The sequence below is a fragment of the Pyxicephalus adspersus genome, chromosome 6 (assembly GCF_032062135.1).
Source record: "Pyxicephalus adspersus chromosome 6, UCB_Pads_2.0, whole genome shotgun sequence".
Taxonomy (NCBI): Eukaryota; Metazoa; Chordata; class Amphibia; order Anura; family Pyxicephalidae; genus Pyxicephalus; species Pyxicephalus adspersus.
This window is the reverse complement of record NC_092863.1, coordinates 554,588-557,927: the sequence shown is the minus strand read 5'-3', so window position 1 is coordinate 557,927 and position 3,340 is coordinate 554,588. Positions and strand designations below refer to the sequence as shown.

At 47.2% G+C, this 3,340-nt stretch overlaps 1 protein-coding gene across 1 annotated transcript in view; it reads left to right on the top strand.

Annotated features, from left to right (window-relative positions):
• GNA13 (G protein subunit alpha 13) overlaps positions 1–3,340 on the top strand; it is a 17,637-nt gene that overhangs the window by 10,832 nt on the left and 3,465 nt on the right. The window contains exon 3 of the mRNA XM_072414070.1: positions 1,970–2,020. Within this exon, the coding sequence (XP_072270171.1) occupies positions 1,970–2,020 (51 nt within the window). The remainder of the gene's footprint in view (positions 1–1,969; positions 2,021–3,340) is intronic.

Sequence of the window (3,340 nt, the reverse complement as noted above, 5' to 3'; positions counted from 1 at the left end):
CATTGTCCCCCGTCCCGGCTTTAGGCGGCATTGTCCCCCGTCCCGGCTTTAGGCGGCATTGTCCCCCGTCCCGGCTTTAGGCGGCATTGTCCCCCCGGCTTTAGGCGGCATTGTCCCCCAGTCCCGGCTTTAGGCGGCATTGTCCCCCAGTCCCGGCTTTAGGCGGCATTGTCCCCCCGGCTGGGTGCTGTCATGTTCATCCTCTGCTGCAGGAAGTTACATTGTACACGCAGAGCCCTTGTTGGGTGGATTGTAATTAATGGCCTCATTTATTTTCCCCTGGACAGCGAGCGTGCGCTGCACTTCCTGCTATTGTCTGGGAAAGACGTTTCCTTTCAGGTGACGAGGATGAAATGATGAACACACAGGACCCTCCCTGGGTCGGTTCACAAGCAGCGGAGACCCCTTTAATATAGCACCCCAAATCTTCCAGCCCCCACATTTCTAGTATTGGAAGAAGCCGATCTCTCTGCTTGCACTCGTGTAGAAGCCCCCTTTGTATTCCAAGCTTTCAGCCATTTCTGCATATTGCTGTCCCGGTTCTTGGTGGGGTCTGACAGATCCTCCATAAGGAACAATCTGCCCGGCAGCTCCTGTGCCATGGCGGCGGCTGTCATCTCTTCCAGTGTCTGAGCGATGCCGCCCTGCCCAGCCGGTCTTTCCCGTCTGTCTCTGTAATTAGAGAGGAGTGGTGGATAGATGGCGTCCTCACATCTGGGACACCCCAGGGCTGGATAGAACTCACATAGCACTCCATCCAATCTGGGACCCATCCATAAATTGCATTGTAGAATATAAAACATCTCCTGACATGGTCCTCACACCTTCCATTGATCACCTGTCACCAATGTCTCTGCCATGGCACCCCATACCACAAAGCATTCTGGGATTGATATCTTGAATTATTATTTAGGACAGGTACACTTGTGTGATAAGACATTGGGGCCGTACAGGATATTTTACTTGGCTTTTAGGTTTCCTTGCACATGACTAGGAGGTTTTCTCTTATTTTTCCCCTTCTTTCAGTGCTTTGTTCCATCTTCTGCTTTATATATTTATATCTGAGAAATGGTAACCCGTTTTATGCAGCCAATCAGAAGGCTGATATCTCCTGTCTGAGGGTTGGCTGTGCTCTGATTGGACTTTTTTGACTTTGGTGCTAAATCTCCGACCTATCTTTATGTGGGATATAGATTATTATTATTATTATTATTATTATTATTATTATTATTCAGGATGTCCATAGCTGAGCGATATATTAGATTAGGACGCAGCATAAGTGGAGCTGTCGGGGTATTTTGTGTTGGCTATATACTGGAACAAAATGTGTTGTGTGGATTTATAACATTTCTCTTATTACTTAATGATTCTCATTGGGTGTCCTCTGGCATCTCTCCAGTAATTATTTTTACTTCATCATATATTGAGTGCATAACCGCTCTCCGGTGGCTGGACTTTCCACTTTGTAGTTTGCTGGTTATAATGTTTTCCTATATTGTGGGAGTGAATGAATTGCAGTGTTGTCAGATCTTGTCTATACATAATGCAGGTGGGTGCAAGCAGAGTTTAGGAAGCTGTCAGTCCAGAATAGGGACAAGAGGGCCCGTGTCTGACTTCCCACTGTCAGCATTTCTAAACTGCATGACTTCTGCCCCGGACCTGGGCTCACTGCCTGGCAGAAGTGTCCAGGTTTCATCCTATTGCCCATACAACCTAAATATACTGATAAATGATTTCTCCTATTCCCCAATAAAGTTTAATGGCTGTAATCTCTGACAGCCCATGCAATCCATTTTTTACATTCTAAATCATGAGGCTTGCTAAGCAGGCATGCTGGGACTTGTGGTTCCTCACAAGCTATTTCCCAGGTGTAAGAGTGCAGGTTTATAGTAGAAAGTCTTCAGTTATGACAGGTGCTCTTTATGATTTACAGGTATTCATTTGTTAAACTTTTTTTTTTCTCTTCTAGGGGGAATCAGTAAAATATTTCCTGGATAATTTGGACAAGCTTGGACAACTGGTGAGTATGCTGTGAGGAGGTACAATGGTACCGCGGTGGGGTGTCTGATGGGTTTCCTATGACACAAAGCTCCCCGTGTATCGGTGAATGACAGATTGCATGGACAGGGCCTCTTGTTTATTAGTCTTTCACTTTCCGTTCACCCTAACCTTTATATTTGACAAGGTGAACACATGACAAACCCTCGCCCACGTCTGCCAGCAATGGCGCTCGCCTCCATCTCGAGGAGCTGTGTATATTGTATAACTTTGCTCTTCTCCGCTGAAATCCCTCTGATAATTTATAATCACAGCGGAGTAAGAACACAGTCCTGACATGTGCTGTACACATTACACATTCACTTCCATATAGACAGTGAATCTAATCTGAGGGAGCAGCACGGGGATTCTGAAATGTGGAATTGGCTTTTGTGATGGACATTGATGTTTGTGTGTCATATGGGTAGAAGATTGGTGCGTCGTCCACCACACACCGGGGGAAATCTTGGCTTTCATCAGATGTAGGCTGCACAGATCATTCTGCAGTAATCTGGTAATATTGGGCAAAGCCTCGGCAGTCCTTGTTGTGGTAAGGGCCTGCTGTGCCCGGGCTGGGGATATACCAATCAGTTGGAGCTGGTGTACACTGAGAAGGGAATGTTATCGGAAGCACAGGAGGTTGTGGGTTATCCATAGTAATAGCCAGTGAAGGGTCCACCGTGCCATCGTCTCAGGTCAGCAGCAAACCTACTTTAGGATGATGACTCCAGAACACCTCCCCATTTTTATCCTGACAGGTTAACCTGTCAGATCTTCTATGCTTGTGATACATTTATCATGGAGGAGTTTGACACAAACCAGTACAGAGGAGGTGATTGTGTGCACCATCTGCCCTAAAAGTGAAATCCTACTAACTGCAGCCCTAAAATGTTGCTGGAATAGTGATGGGCAGTACAGAGTTCTGGGATTTGTTGTACGATTGTAATGGGTAGTACATATTTCCGGGGCTCTAAGTACATGGGTGACGGAGTAAATACAGATTGCTGGGGCTCTTGGTAGGTACATAGGTGACGGGGAGCACAGATTGCCGGGGCTCTTGGTACATAGGTGACAGGGGGAGTACAGATTGCCGGGGCTCTAAGTACATGGGTGACGGAGTAAATACAGATTGGTCGGGCTCTTGGTAAGTACATAGGTGACGGGGAGCACAGATTGCCGGGGCTCTTGGTAGGTACATAGGTGACGCAGGGGAGTACAGATTGCCGGGGCTCTTGGTACATAGGTGACGGGGGGAGTACAGATTGCCGGGGCTCTTGGTACATATGTGACGGGGGGAGTACAG